Source organism: Colias croceus, chromosome 23 (genome assembly GCF_905220415.1).
Source record: "Colias croceus chromosome 23, ilColCroc2.1".
Classification (NCBI taxonomy): Eukaryota; Metazoa; Arthropoda; class Insecta; order Lepidoptera; family Pieridae; genus Colias; species Colias croceus.
Window position 1 is genome coordinate 7,596,928 of NC_059559.1, and position 13,616 is coordinate 7,610,543.

At 36.7% G+C, this 13,616-nt stretch overlaps 3 protein-coding genes across 3 annotated transcripts in view; 1 reads left to right on the top strand and 2 right to left on the bottom strand.

Annotated features, from left to right (window-relative positions):
• LOC123702232 (protein slit) overlaps nucleotides 1-13,616 on the top strand; it is a 195,397-nt gene that overhangs the window by 46,888 nt on the left and 134,893 nt on the right. The window lies entirely within an intron of this gene.
• LOC123702256 lies at nucleotides 4,380-8,583 on the bottom strand. Its single transcript, XM_045649949.1, has 4 exons — nucleotides 6,645-8,583; nucleotides 5,203-6,380; nucleotides 4,696-4,781; nucleotides 4,380-4,503 (listed from the first exon to the last, which is right to left on the bottom strand). The coding sequence occupies exons 1-4, from the start codon at nucleotides 8,581-8,583 to the stop codon at nucleotides 4,380-4,382; spliced, it is 3,327 nt and encodes a 1,108-aa protein (XP_045505905.1).
• On the bottom strand, nucleotides 8,697-10,442 carry LOC123702257. Its single transcript, XM_045649950.1, has one exon. The coding sequence runs from the start codon at nucleotides 10,440-10,442 to the stop codon at nucleotides 8,697-8,699; it is 1,746 nt and encodes a 581-aa protein (XP_045505906.1).

Here is a 13,616-nt window from a genome sequence, read left to right on the forward strand (position 1 = left end):
ATTCGATAAAACCGTTTCAGAACTTATTCCAAAAAGACTGATACATAAAAATATAGGCTATTTTTTATTATATTATGGTTATTATTAAAAGTTTAATTCTATTAAATTCGGCTGTTACACGATCACGCAAAAACAGCTGAATCGAAAATGATGAAATATGAATTTTAGATAGTCTATAATAGTTTATAAAAACGTAAGACGTCGACATACAAAAATAAATAGGTAGTAATAATTTTCCAAATCGGCTAAATACATTGATAAAAATATTTAAGCGCCATATAAATTTAACAACGGAAAGTGATGTGCCCGTATCGATAAATCACTTGTCGAGTGACGTACTAGCGTTGAGACGTTTATCGATACCGTTAGCTTGTCGACGGTCGCGGGTTCGATCCCCGCTGAGGTAAGCTTTGTTGATATTTTTATACAACTGTTTTATTTGGGATTGACAGATTTACATGCGGTTTTATGTTTGTGATAGGTATAAATAATGGAAATTTAAGTGTGCGTTGTGTCGTAAATGTTTATTGTGTATTTTTATGGTAGTAATATTGAAAGAAAAAATAAAAATATAATAAGAAAAGTATGTATAACGTTTACAGTAAATCTATGAAACTGCTGGACAAATTTTGATAAAACTTTCGCAAGTAGATAGGTATAGTATAAAGAGTTTTCCAGACTACTTATATTTACGATTATATAGAAAAATCCACACAAAAATAAACTTAACCTATATTATGTAAAACTAGATTTACGCCCGCGGTTTCGCCCGCGTTTTCAAAGCAAAATCCGCATAGTTCCCGTTCCCGTGGGATTTCCGGGATGAAACCTATCCTATGTGTTAATCCAAGTTACCCTCTATATATGTGCTAAATTTCAGTGTAATCGGTTCCGTAGTATTTTCGTGAAAGGGTAACAAACACACACACACACACACACACATAAACTTTCGCATTTATAATATTAGTAGGATATAATATTATGCAGTACTGCATCGCTTGGTATGAATGCGTTCATTTGTTATTTAGGTCGACTTATTCGTAACTATTGCTTATTTATGAGGTTCTGGTACATATCCCCCCCTTCCCCCTTTTTTAGTTAAAGTAACTTAAAAAAATAGCTTGTGTACCGAGCACACGTGTCAGAAGTGAAACTTCTTTGGCAAGATTCAAAGATACCAAAATCGTCGCCACTCCATGACGTGACGGTATTGCCATGACCTTGAAATTTTACTCTCAACGTGCTTAAAGAAATTTCACATCAAAAACTAAAAACGTTTTTTGGGCCGATTTTCTAATCCTTGGTTAAAATTTATCCGTTCAGGGGCCTTAGACAAACGTACGTAACGCCATGGAATAGAAACTGCTAACGCTAATTATTGACATAAGCTCATGACATTTTGGTAATGGTTCGATCACACTACCAACGACGCAGACGACCACGACCAAAGTTCCAATCTTGCCGAAATTTGTTCAAAATCAATATTAAAATCTCCCGTCATTCTGGTACTCAGGAATAAAAAAATTCGAGGTCAATTAATAAAAAGAAATAGGGTTTTTTGCGATTTTCGCCGAGACGGTAAGTTTATCATACAATCACCTGAACCAAAATTGTATTTAATCTAATTATCTATAAAAAAGGTTAAATACATTTTTTTCTAGGAGCCACCGTTTCTATGAAAAACCTGTTTGTTTATCCATTGATCTCAAAATTTTTTTTTCCAAACACCAATACGACAGGAAATTCTTAAATTTCATTTTTAATTGTGTTTTGCACAATTTTATTTAATTGCGACTGGATGAAAATTTTGTTCGTGGTCGTCGTTGTCGTTGGTAGGGTGACCGAATCCTTATGCAAAACATCATACGCTTATGTCAATTTCTATCGATAGCGTATTCTATTCCTTGGCGTTTTGCCGTTTGGCTAAGGCCCCAGGCGTTCAATAAAGTATTTCACGAACATTTTAAAATGTCACCTGTAAACTGTCAAAAGAATACATAATTTTGAAATGGTAGTTTAATTCGTTATTCGATGAAAAAGTTTTAACCAAGGATTGAAAAATCAACCCTTAATTTGATAAATTATTGAGTTGTGACATAAGAATTAAACTTACTCTCTCTTCCAACTTCCAAGTCAGGGTAAACCTATATCTGAAAGAAGAACCTCTAAAAAGAAGTCTATTACATACAAACATACAGGGGAATCTAATAATAGAGTGTTGAAAAAGTAAATTGCATTCATGTAACTTCCAATAATATTGATACTATAATATTTACAGCTATAAAACAAATTTCCTCATCCCAGTTAATCCGTTCCAAGGTAATGGAATGGCAAACATACGTTTATACATCAACACTGACAATCGTACACCTGTCTTCTAAATTCCTTGGTAAAATTCTAAATATTAGGGACAAGAATTTTCCTAATTATAATTTTAAAACAATCGAAAAACGACCAAAGATCAATAAAAATAAAGTTCAAATTACGACATTAACATGATAATGGTATATTAATACATCAATTTATTTCAATGAAAATGGACTTTAAATCAATAGAAATACGATTCAAAATTATAAGAGCATATCACCTAATACATTGATATCGTTAACGTTTGAAAATGAACCGTATTGTATTGTGATAAAGCACAATTTCATATGTTTGTTAACGAATATCAGCTAACGAAGCACATGCCATCTGATCAAGGGTCAGGTGTTATGAACCTTTTGAATTAAAGGTTGAACCGTGAAGAATTGTTTAATTTTCGAGTGGTTCTAGGTTCAATACTTTAAGTAAAAAATAAATATATGTAGTAGGTACCTATTTGTTGAAAACATGAATTAAAATATGTAGCCAAACAAGGAGAATTGTTAATTACTGCCATAAATAATATTATAATACTATCATAGTACAAAACAAAGCTTTTTGCTTTCAAAACGACACGACGCGACGCTACAATTTTGATGCTATTTCTTGAATAGATAGAATAGTTAAGTATACAATTATTTTGTTAAGGTTTACAAGCGAGCGAAGCCGAGGACGGAAAACTCGTAAACTGCCAAATGTTTTAATATTATTATTCTTATTTTAAATTTTTCATCTTTTGTTCTATGGGTTGGAGTGTGATATTTATAGCACAAAGCTTTCCTCGATACATGAAAGCCCCTACAAGAATTGAAAAGCGTAGCGTCGATGAAAAATTTACTTAAAATGGGAAAATATATACTTTATATTTTGAGAAAATATTCCTTGTAATTAGATATTTTAAATAATTAATAATAAATGAATAATATAATCTTTCTGTATGATTGAAACGCGCTTCTCAATAAGTTTTGTTGGAAAATAAATGTTTGATTTTGAGTTTAATTTTTTTAGGTGTACCAAAGGTGCCTTTCCCCTGTGTAACACAATCTCTTTGATAGCATCTATCTGAGGCTTGTTAGTTTTTATGTACATCCATTCAATATACGATGACGGACAGACAAACGAACTACTGTTAGTATTTATCATTCAATTTCAATATTTTGATCATCAGCACAGCAGGGTTGAACCACCTATGGAGTTTTACCCGACTGCGAAAGAAGGGTTATGTTTTTTGTGTGTATGTTTTTTGGCACACATTGCCTAAACAGCTAAACGGATTTTGACTTATGTGAGTTCGTTGCAAGTTTGCAACACTACAACATACCTACACTTTACTCAAACTCAAACTCAAACATTTATTTATTCAATTAGACTTCTTCTAGAAGCACTTTCGAATCGTCATAAGTCATAACATATTTTAACATTTACCACCGATTCGGAAAGCAGCATCTATGGAGAAGAACCGGCAAGAAACTCTATAGTTGCTCTTTTAAAATCATGTCAATATTACAATTAAATTTTACATAATATCTAACTTATATCTAACTACATAATATGCCTGTAGGGTTCGTACACCTGGGGATGCTGCTGTTGATGCTAATTAAAACTAGGCTGCTAAATGATATGCTTTATTGCTATGCTGAGTTACACACGTACGCGGCTCGCGACGTTTTAATGTGAACTAACGCTATATGAAAATGAAAATGCTGTGGCATACAAAAAATGATGATGATGCGCTTTGAACGGTTGCACCGTACATGCTCCCGGGCAACAAGATGGAAATGAAAGCTATGAAATGACGATGAGCTAATCTATTACAAGGTGAAAACAATATTCTTAAAGCTATTAACAAATGATGCCCGACAATCATGCTATCGATCTTAAGGCTACACTTGTTCTAAAATAGGGAATTGTTTCTTTTATTAAGTGATTCACTGAATGACGCACACACACATTGCTCTGCTTTTTGTTTCACGCACATTACACTCACACACTTTTCACTAAAACTAACACATGGGTCACTGATGGCACGCTGCGCGCGGGTGCGCGGCGCGACCGCCGCGGAGGGCGCTCGCCGCCGCCGCCGCCACGCACACCACAGGCCCGCTGCTGCTGCTATCCCCTGAATGCGCTTCCCGAGAGCTGGGAGTCATTGTAGCTTTTTACCCAGCTCCAAATTTGATGGGTACCGGTGTTTTTAAAATGCTGAATCGGTTGAATTTCGGGTGCATACACCTCCGGCTCAATATCTATCTTGTAAGTGTGCTGTTTATGTGAATTAATCATGAATATATTTTAGCTTTGATCTCAGACAATGTATTCGCAAAAATATACCTGACACCATTGATAAGGCCTGGTCGCGTGCGCCTCGTTGAATGGAAACGCTGATTCAGTAACATGCGGTCATGGAACTTCAATTGCTTAGAATCGTGGCTTATTTGTATAATACGATGTTACAATGGATATTACTTTTTAAAGTTTCATACAGCTGATGATTTCCAGATGATTGATATAATTAATTATTTATTAATAAATTTGGTTGCTTATTGGAGTAGTTAATTAATTTCTATCCATCTTCAACTATGTTAATTTATTGAAGAATATAAAATGTTTGTCGACGTTTATTCTTGTTATATTGAAGTTGTTACTATGTGTAGTTGTTTGTAGCTGACGTGAGCGTTAAAATGAATAATGTTAACATGAACGATAGATAATAAGTGTATATGAATGTTTTAATTGGAATGCGTTTTTTTTCGGGGTGCTTGCTGGTGATGAACTGCTGGTATGATTTTGCTGATTTGTTTCTTCCGTGTTAACAGGGAGAATAGATAATTTAATTACCGGTCGCTTGATAATGCCCGTCTTAGTTTTTACGCTTACGACTCTGACGTAGCCGTCTGATCCAGGGTGTAATTCAATCACACGACCCAAAGCCCATTTTCCTGGAGGTAGAAGAGCGTCATGTATGATCACGATGTCGTTCAACTTGATGTTAGGCTTTGATGTTTTCCACTTGCTTCTGGCTGATAATGACGTTAAATATTCAGCTCGCCACCGTTTCCAAATATCACTAAATATTTTTTGCGTCAATTGCCACCTCGTTCTCTCATCTCTCTCGGTTTCTATGATTGTTAAAATTGGACCGCTCGCTAAAAAGTGGGAAGGTGTGAGATATGCTAAGTCATCAGGATCTTCAGATAGAGGAGATAGGGGTCTCGAATTTAGACAGGCTTCTAGCTGATAAAGTAGAGTGGCGAACTCTTCGTACGTTAGCTTTTGATCGCCTAGGACTCTACGTAGATGATATTTTAGGCTTTTAACCGCGGCTTCCCAAAGTCCTCCCGCGCTAGGCCAGGAAGGTGCATTGAAGTGCCACTCAATTTGCATCTCGCTAATTTCCGTGAATAAATCCTCCGTTAAAATAGATTGCTGGTCAATAAATTCATTCGCTAAAATTTTGCTGGCTCCTACGAAATTCGTTCCGTTGTCACTGTATATGTGACGAGGAGTTCCTCTTCTTGCTGCTAACCTACGTAACGCAGCTAAAAAAGTAGATGATGATAAGTCTGATACTAACTCTAAGTGAACCGCTTTTGTGACCATACAGATAAATACAGCCACATATCCTTTGCTTGTTTTGATACCGCGACCCTTGCTTGATTTCACGTCTACATGTCCCGTGAAGTCTACCCCCGTGTGATAAAACGGTCTTGTAGGGTTTGTTCTAGCTCCGGGTAAATCTCCCATTATTTGTAGTTGTTTTACCGGGCTATGTCGCTTGCATATTACACAATTATATAAACGTTTCTTAACCGCTCTGTTTCCGCCGAGTATCCAATATCGCTGACGTAGCCAAGAGTTCGTCAACCTCGCTCCACCGTGGAAAGTTGACTTATGTGCTAAATCAATTAATAAATTAGTAAGATGACTGCTCTGTGGTATTATGTAGGGATGTTTCATGTTATATGAGATGTTGCTGTTTTTTAGACGACCTCCAACTCTTAATAAACCTTGTTCGTCTAGAAATGGATTAAGACATAATAACTTGCTCTTTGAATCTACTCTACTTAAACTATTTAAATCATTTATTTCTTGACTAAATTCTAAATATTGTATAGCTTTTATAATTTTTAATTGTGAATTTTGCAACTCTTGTATAGTTAGATAATTTTGTTTAGTTACGGACGAGAATATTCGCAATATCCAAGCTAATACTCGTGACGCATATGTAAAACTGCTGTATTTATCAATAAAATCGCTAATAAAGTTCGCTGAAATATTACTATTCTTTGTAACGACATTTGATAACATTTTCTTTGCTTCTAATTTAGTATCATACGTTAATTGCTGTTGATGTTTAAGATCACTGAGTAGCCAGGTGGGCCCTTTCCACCATAGGTCATGTTTTTCTAAAAGTGCGATGCTCATGCCACGGCTAGCACAGTCTGCGGGATTATCGCTAGATTTAACATAACGCCAAGTCTGTGGTGGTAAAGTTTTTGTTATTTTAATCACTCGGTTTGCGACGAAAGGCTTCCAGCGGCTGGGCTCGCCCTGTAGCCATCCAAGTACAGCTGTTGAGTCACACCACGCAAACATTTTTACATCGCGATCGCTTAAACTTTGCTTGACCTTTATCATAAGTTTCGAGAGCAAAAGTGCACCGCTTAACTCTAGTCTCGGTAACGATATGTCGGTCTTTGACGAAGGGCTAGTTTTGCTGACGGGGACAAGTTTCGTTTTGGCGGCTAAAAGTGATATGTGCGTTTGATCGTTACGCACTATCCGTGCATATACTACGCATGCATATGCCTTCAACGACGCATCACAAAAACCGTGTAATTCGATGCAGTCGTCTCTCTCGCTGCAAATCCATCTCGGGATTTCGATATTACCAATATTTTCTATGTCTGCTCTTAATTTTTGCCATTCAAGATTAATCTTGTCCGGTATGACGTCATCCCAATTTAATTTAGTTAACCATACGCTTTGAAATAATAGTTTTAGTTGAACTACAGCTGGTGCCAACCAACCAAGAGGATCGAATATCTTTGATATTTCTCCTAGTAGTTCTCGCTTCGTAGGCCGTAAATCGGATTGCGGAGTTAGTTTGCACATAAACTTAAAATTGTCTTCTTTGGCATTCCAACTAAGACCGAGTGCTTTCGTTGATTCCTGATGCTTAAAATTGTACGTATCGCTTGCTAGGTTTTCTGCTTTATCAACGTCTTCTAATAATGATGACTCATTCGCTGACCATTTGCGGAGATTAAATCCTCCAGATTTGAGTAAATCGATAAGATCTCTTTGCAATTGCTTCGCTGATATGTTGTCAAATGCACCGCTAAGAAGATCATCCATGTAAAATTGTTCTTCTAACACCCTCGCTGCTATCGGGTAACGGTTGCATTCGTCCTTGGCTAACTGCTTGAGCGTCATCATTGCTAAAAAGGGCGCTGCTTTTGTACCATACGTAACAGTTGACAAAGTATATTCCTTGAGTGGTTGATTCGGATTTTCGCGCCAAACTATTTGCTGATAACGTTGATCTTGCTTTGAAATTAAAATCTGTCGAAACATTTTTTCGATATCTGCTATAAATGCGTAAGGATATTGTCTCCAATTTAATATTAATAATAAGATATCCTGCTGTAAGTTCGGACCTCTATACATGACGTCATTAAGGCTTACACCCGTCGATGTTTTTTCGGATGCATTAAACACAACTCGTAATGACGTAGTACTCGAATCGGCTCGATGTACACCGTGGTGCGGCATGTAGTAGGTAGGTTTCATGTTACGCGCTATTGTTAAGTGCATGTGACCCAATTCTTTGTATTCGTTTATGAATGATTTATATTTATTAAATAAATTGTCGTCTTTTTGTAGCTTTCGTTCTAATTGATAAAATTGAGCGCATGCTTTTGTTTTCGATAATCCTAGCTTTTCATCTGCGTCTGGATGTAAAGGGAGACGAACAACGTATTTTCCATCTGACTGACGAGTTGTTGTTGATTTGTATTGCTGAATACATTGATAATCCTCTTGTGATATATCTATGTCTTCGTTAATGTCTTCGATTGACCAAAATTTTTGAAGGCTATCCACGTCAACCATTACTACGTTACATTGGAACGACTTTACGTTGCCGCATAAAATCCACCCAAGGCGTGTTTGCTGCGCTACAGGAATAGATTCGCTTTGCTTAATAATTCCCTCCATGATAATCGATGAATAGACATCGGCACCTAACAATAAGTCGACCGGCCGGCGTCGATAAAACTCTGGATCGGCTAGAGCGTGATGAGCGTGATGATGTTCGCTGTGCGAACGCTTCATTGTATGTCGTCAATAAATGACCATGCTGGTTTACTGAATGATTTATTTGGTAGATTGTTCACCGCATGATTCATTATAAAAACTCCTGTGTTTAAAGAATAGTCGCTGTATTGAGAAGATATTTGTATGTTCATAAAGCCTTTACACGTGTTCTCTTTAGCTCCTAAACCTAAAATCACTCCCTTACACTGCTGACGCGGCAGACCGAGTCTCTGAGCTGCATTTTCGGTTATAAGGGAAGTCTGTGATCCTTGATCTATGAGAGCACGCATGACTAATGACGAACCATCTGCAGCTTGAACTGAAACTTGAGCTGTTGCTAATAAAATTTCCTGTGTATTATCCAGGGACACGTGAGAGCTATTTTTCAGTTGATTTTCGGGGCTTGCTGTGCTAGCTGTACTTTGGGATGTTCGCTGTGCGAACGCTTCATGAACCAAAGTATGATGGTTCTCATTGCATACTCGGCATCTTTTAGTGGAAAAACACTTATTACCATTATGATTATATAGACAATTTTGACATAGCTGTAACCTTGTAATTGTTTGTAATTGCAGTTTAGGTTGAGATTCCGCGAATTTATTGCAATATATTATTGCATGATTATTGTTGCATATTGGACAATTTTGCGTTGTGTAATTGATACCTTTTCCGTTTTGCGATGAATTATTATAGTTGCTAGCGAATGATTTAAATAAATGTGATTTCTGGAATGCTTTAGGATATGCTGCTGGTGTTGGTTTTTGAGGGTGCTGGAATGTTTTAGGTGGCTCTTGCTTGCGCTTAGATGATTCTAATGCAGTAAATTTCATCTCGAGGAAACTTAGAAATTCTTGCAGTGTTGGTAGCTCTCTAGGATTTTTCAATGACTCGATGTAATCGTTATGAGTGTCGGTATCTAATTTAATCGCTAAGATATGAACGATCATCGGGTCCCACGTGCTTGTATCAACACCAAGGTTTTTAATGGCATTCAGGCATTCCTTTGTCGCATCGTGCATGTTTTTTATTTGTCCGAGCGATTGCTGCTGCATGTTGGGTAGGCCTAAAATTACATTTATGTGAGATGTAAAAATAAGCTTTTTATTCTCGTACCTGTGATTTAATATTTCCCAACAGGAAGTATAATTTTGTGAGCTTATAGATAAATGCTGTATGAGGCGTTCTGCCTCGCCTTTGATCTTACTTTTCAGATACTGCATTTTTTGTGAATTTGATAAGGAAGGATTAAGATGAACAGCTTCGTTGAATAAATTTTTAAAAGATACCCATTGCTGATAGTTTCCATTGAAAACCGGAATGTCAACCTTCGGTGTGATATTTTCTCTGTTAGAGACTGACCAGAGCTTTGTGTTTATCGCTTCTTTAAGGTTGTTGAAAATGCTTTCGTGGCGAGTGAAAGAATTCTCGTATTCAACGTCTTCCCCGTCCAGAATGCTGTCGATTTCCCAATGAAGGGAGTCAATAACGCTCCATCGGGAATTTAACTGTTGCAGGGCATCCTCGAATTTCCACTTAGTGCATATTTTTTCAACATCGATACTTGTTACAGTTCTTTTAAAAGCCTTAAAGTTAATTGCTTGTTTATGTAATAATTCATCAAGTTTGCTCGATGTACCTTGCGATTTAAATGATGGCTGAGGATTAAAATCCTGTTGCTGCTTACTTGTTCCCGGCTGAGACATTAAGCCAGGTGTTGCAGGTATAGCGCTTTCCTTGCTCTCCGCTGGCAAGTGCCGCATTATGTAAGAACGCGTTTCATAATAAAAATCGGCCGTTCGCTTATAAATATTGTTGCTAAAATATTCATGCGATTTATCGTCATATTCACATATTTTAATATGATTGCATTGAAATTCTTGCCAGTAAGAATCTAACACACTTAATCGCTTATTAATATGAGCCGGGGTCTTGCGTTCGACACCGTCTTTCTTAAAATTGATTTGGAGCTTTTCTATCGCTTCGATGATCATGTTTTGGCTAGCTACTAGATCTTCCATGATGAAAATGCTACTTCGCTTCGATAGATATAGTAACTATAAGTAAAAAGCTGTGGACTCACCGCTGCTGCTGGAACTTACGTGGCAGTTCCCACTACACGAGTTACGCTTTAACATACGCGAATGGGTCCTGCTTACGGTTAAGCTCGAAGGACCATAAAGATGTAGGGTTCGTACACCTGGGGATGCTGCTGTTGATGCTAATTAAAACTAGGCTGCTAAATGATATGCTTTATTGCTATGCTGAGTTACACACGTACGCGGCTCGCGACGTTTTAATGTGAACTAACGCTATATGAAAATGAAAATGCTGTGGCATACAAAAAATGATGATGATGCGCTTTGAACGGTTGCACCGTACAATGCCAAAGAACTGTCCTGCCCCCCTAGCCAAGTGGCTTTCTGTTAGCGTAGGTATCTACAGCTTACGTCAATCTCATACATTCATAGTCTATTCTATTGAACGCTACGCTAACAGAAAGCCACTTGGCTAGGGGGGCTGTGGTTCTTAAGCGACAACACTCCATGGATTTTCATATTCCATTTATTTCTTTGCTATAATAAGCTCTATTACGACACTTTTAAGTTTTGGGCTTATGCCGGCACTACACATAGGCCAACGCGTTGGCAAGCGCGCTGGCACATGCACTTGTCTATGTGTAGAACGGACGAAATGCGCACTTGCGGTAGGTATTTGAACGTTGGCCGGCGCGCTTGCGAGCTTGCCGTGCGGTGTCGGAAACTTCAAAGGACACTTGTCGCAAGCTTGGCGCACCATCCACACATTGGCCGCGCGATCAGTTTGACTGTAGCAGCGATCAGGAGTGCACGTTTTTTTCTTGCGGCGAATTAACACCTAACTTGACAAAATGGCGAACAATATGAGTAACGAGGAAATATTTAAATTTATTGAGCTCTATCAGAGTGAAAACTGCCTGTGGAACCCAAAAAATAAGTACCATAAAAATAAAAATGTTGTATGTATTAAAAGTGCCAAATAAATAAGGTTCTTGGACATGCCGTTTTCCTCACAATGTTTTACTTCACAAAGAGCATCCTACTTTAATATTATTTTAATATTATAAATGTGAAAGTGTGTTTATTTCTTTGTTTGTTACATCCATTTTGAATCCGTCCGCACATTGGCTCGAACCAAACCATACTGAACGACCTTCCAATGTGTGGATTACTCACAAGCGCGTTTGCAAGCGCACCGCCAGCGCGCTGGCGAATGCGCTGGCCTATGTGTAGAGGCGACATTAGACATAGTATCTTTTGTTTATTTCTAGATGTAATATCAATAAAAAGATTTTATTTTATTCAATATCTAATTGTACACATTTCTAAACAAAAAAATATTTGTGCAACTTAGACAGAAAGCTTTCCGAACGAAAAAAAGCACCTTTGTTGTCTATTAAAAATTAGTATTAAAGAAAATAGTTTATTGCCTGCCTTATTTACGTATCACTTCGTGTATAACCAGTTACCAGCCTAAACACAACTAAGACATACGTTCCACTAATTATAGTAACAAGTAGTTAAACACCTCACTCACTTGAGTCAATACACAACACTGAGTTAGTCAGAGAGCTGACTGTGTTTTTTGTAAGTGATAATATCATAAGAATTAGAAAAAAATTATAAATATTAATCGAAAATAATAAGATAATGTGTATTTCGATTTTAATCATTTATTACTATTAGGAGAGACCTCCATTTCACAAGTAATGTAATACATATATTTTATTATTTTTTTATATTAATACGAGCAAATGTGCGACATACATACTGTTTAGGTAATATCTACATTTATCATCGAATATAATATTTATTACAAAATTTTAAAACAATAGAACATAGGTACTAAATCTACGTAATTAGTTTGAAAAAGAAATAAATTCATGAAAAGAATTTAAATACGGTGCAATGTTGAATGTAATAAATAAATCTCATTCCTTCCTACATTCCACCACTGCCTCCTGGACTAGGTCCATTCTGAACAAACGCATAGTTCCCACAGTGACACGTCATATCGAATTCTTCAAATACTAATTATTTCCTCATTTCATTATGACGCTACAACTCAAACTCAAACTCAAACATTTCTTCATGCAAGTAATTAAATCGATGAAGTATACTAGCTGGAGCATGTGGCTTCACTCGCGTGGTATTAAACTAGCCTATGTGCTGATGCAGACTATAATCTATCTCTATAGGAAATTTCGTACATATCTGTTCAGTAGTTTTCGCGTGATCGAGTAACAAACACCCTGACAAAGTTTCAAGTTTTCTATAATATTATGACTACGAATGATTTTAGGTTCCTTTCTATTTTGTATTTTTTTTTTGCAAAAATCTTTCACCGGCAGAAAGCTTTATTTTTCCTGAATCACAAGAATTCGTTTTTATCCCTGATCAGCGCGGGCGGAGCCGGGACGATCGACTAGTATCGTATACTTAGGTACTGATATTATAAAGCAGAAGGGTTTGTTTTTTTGTAAGTTGAACTCGCTAATCTCTGGAACTACGAGTCCGATTTCTTCAGTATTAGATAGCTTATTTATCGAGGAAATGTAAAGGCTATAACTGGCTGGCTAATTTTTTTTTCAAACAATTGGAACATTTCAACTAAAGGTCATTAACCTGTGCCATCTGGGCCAAAGCTTAGGTACTAGTATTACATTATCTGGCTTAGACATTACGTAAAACTCCCGAATACTTGCAGGATGTGAAGCAAGCCATCAATCATCAGAGATTATGAGATAATCTCTTGGTGATATATGATGTCCTGGTACATGGTGGGTTTTAGAGTCAAATTTAACTGGTTAATTAAAAAAAAATATTGTATTGTTTGGTTAAAAAATATGTATTTTTATGGTCAAAAATAAGATTTTATACAGTTATTAAAATATCAAT

Excerpts from the sequence above, each read along its gene's own strand:
- LOC123702256 (XM_045649949.1), bottom strand. The coding sequence starts at position 8,583 with ATGGAGGGAATTATTAAGCAAAGCGAATCTATTCCTGTAGCGCAGCAA. Across the intron at positions 6,381-6,644 it reads AAATGTCGTTACAAAGAATA|ACGAACAAGGTTTATTAAGA; the intron begins GTAATATTTCAG and ends ATCCATTTCTAG. Across the intron at positions 4,782-5,202 it reads CGGGCATTATCAAGCGACCG|CAATTGAAGTTCCATGACCG; the intron begins GTAATTAAATTA and ends CACGATTCTAAG.
- LOC123702257 (XM_045649950.1), bottom strand. The coding sequence starts at position 10,442 with ATGCGGCACTTGCCAGCGGAGAGCAAGGAAAGCGCTATACCTGCAACA.